Source organism: Rutidosis leptorrhynchoides, chromosome 9 (genome assembly GCF_046630445.1).
Source record: "Rutidosis leptorrhynchoides isolate AG116_Rl617_1_P2 chromosome 9, CSIRO_AGI_Rlap_v1, whole genome shotgun sequence".
NCBI lineage: Eukaryota > Viridiplantae > Streptophyta > Magnoliopsida > Asterales > Asteraceae > Rutidosis > Rutidosis leptorrhynchoides.
In genome coordinates this window covers 226,229,056-226,231,241 of record NC_092341.1, presented here as the reverse complement: position 1 = coordinate 226,231,241, position 2,186 = coordinate 226,229,056, and the positions used below count along the sequence as shown (strand labels likewise).

General features: G+C 34.2%; 1 protein-coding gene across 1 annotated transcript; it reads left to right on the top strand.

Annotated features, from left to right (window-relative positions):
* The first annotated feature begins 550 nt into the window (after window positions 1-550).
* LOC139867647 (protein OPI10 homolog) lies at window positions 551-1,225 on the top strand. The gene is made up of 2 exons (XM_071856010.1): window positions 551-675; window positions 768-1,225. Exons 1-2 carry the CDS (start codon window positions 573-575, stop codon window positions 1,208-1,210), a joined length of 546 nt encoding a protein of 181 aa, XP_071712111.1. The 5' UTR covers window positions 551-572; the 3' UTR covers window positions 1,211-1,225.
* Window positions 1,226-2,186: the final 961 nt, after the last annotated feature.

Genomic DNA, 2,186 nt, shown 5'->3' with positions numbered 1-2,186 from the left:
AATTGAAAATTGAATGACTTATTGTTAGGCATGAGCAAGATAACTTCAATAAAGGATATTAACAATCATTACATTTCATTACCATTATATCTCCTTTAAATTTCAACCACTATAAAATTATCCATCTATACCATTTTCATAGTTCATCTCAATTAAATATCAACCACTATAACATCTCTACTAGATTCACATTGTTTCATGTTCACAAACGATTGCCATCAATATTCGGTACCGTATGAGTAAATCGATAATGTATCGGTACTCGTACCGGTAATGATTAAATTAACCGACATTGTTTTCGAGTTCAATTATTTCTATATTTCTGTTTCAATTTATCGATTTATCAGTTACAGTACCGGTACCGAAATCATTCCTAAATCATAACCACTATTCGAAGACGTGAACATATCCGATAGTAGAACACGAAAACTCATCCCCTTCTTCTAGAATATTCCAGATTCTATGGTAACTAGATTCCAACAGTTACATATTTAGTGAAACGCACATAAAACCTAACATATAAAAAACATTTGAAATTTGTCCCAAAAAAAAAAAGAAAAAAAAAAAAAACAATGTTCGGCGTCGTGTTCCCAAATCGTAGTTTTCCGATCGACATTTCTACTTTCACTCAAATCGACACCTTCCATTGGCTCCTCGACATGAACACCTTCGTCGGTAATCATACATCACACACGATTAATTAATTATATCTAATCACTAATTTACATAATTAAAAGTTAAAATTAATAATTATCTCGTCTCTGCAGGTGAAGCTTACGATTCGATCCGTGAAGTTTGCATATTCCTGTTAAACAATTTCACACTTCCAGCAGATAAAGCGTTAGCTGTTTACATTCAATCACCAGGTTCCCCTTTTTTATTTGTGGGTGCAGTAACCCTAGCTCGTCCTTCTGCTGTTCTATCTCTCCCCTGGCCCGATCCATCAACCGAATCCGCCCCGAACTCCGCTAAAATCGGAGTATCCGTTGAGGATTTATCGTCTCTTCCGTCCCTAGATGTGGCCGCGGAGAAGAAGATCGAACGGTTGGCGATGAAAGTTGGGGAAAACTTGTTTAATTTTATGCAGTCGTTTTGTGGTGTTGATGGTAATAGCTTGGTTGTGCCTATGGATATTTTGGATAGATGGTTTAAGAAATTTCAAGAACGTGCGAAACGTGATCCTGAGTACTTGAAGGGGTTTGCCCTTTAGTAGCTATATGATGATGATGATGATGATGATGATTCAGGTAAATTTGAGTTTTTTTTTTTTTTTCTATTTTGTTGTGGTTGCAGTGTAAGTGTTCGATGAAATGCCAATGTATGTTCGAGCATTGAGTGTTTACAACACCAATTTATGCTTATTGTAGCTTATATGGATCTTATTATCTGAGGTTCAAATATTCGAGACGATTGTAGGCAAAGCTTGATAAAGTATGAATTTAGGTTTTAGTAGGAACATTACATTGAGGTTTTAGCTTTTATCCTGTTGGTTGAAGGCTACTTATGTTGTGTCAATATTGATGTGCTAATGGTTAACTTTTGTATATGTTTTTTTGGCCATGCTCGAATCTAACTTGGTTTATTGAATACAATCCTAGTGTAGCATATAAATGCACTCTATGTGACATACTTTTGCTGTCCTAGTCATATAGTCGTAAACCACTATTTAGCGTTAATCTAGGGTGCGTTTGTTTGTCTCTTAATAAAATGGTTCAGTGCTGAATGTTGAACCATTCAGCATTCGGTGCGTTTGTTTCTGACATCTGAATGACATATGATGCTGAATGGTTCAGAATTCAGTATTAAAGCATTTAGAGATGAAACACTCTCTTAACCATTAAGAGCCTAAATTTTCTGAAATTTTCTCTTCAAATCATATCCTGAACACTTAACTAACAATTATATTGAATATTTTATTCATGTTACACTTTGATAAGGTAATTTTACTCAGTTTATATCGTTCATTCTAAATGATTATCAAACAGCTTATTTTCATTCAGAACAAACTTTATTCATAGGCTTTGAATCATTAAGATTCTGAATGATTCAACGCTAAATCATTCAGTTTTATTAAACGCACCCTTAGAGAGTTCATTTAATTCCAATATTGATATAGCCTAACGTATAAACTCAATTGAGGAGCCAAAAACAATGGAATTTAGCGATTTTGTATTACCAGGTCTATA

Excerpts from the sequence above, each read along its gene's own strand:
- LOC139867647 (XM_071856010.1), top strand. The coding sequence starts at position 573 with ATGTTCGGCGTCGTGTTCCCAAATCGTAGTTTTCCGATCGACATTTCT. Across the intron at positions 676-767 it reads CGACATGAACACCTTCGTCG|GTGAAGCTTACGATTCGATC; the intron begins GTAATCATACAT and ends TCGTCTCTGCAG.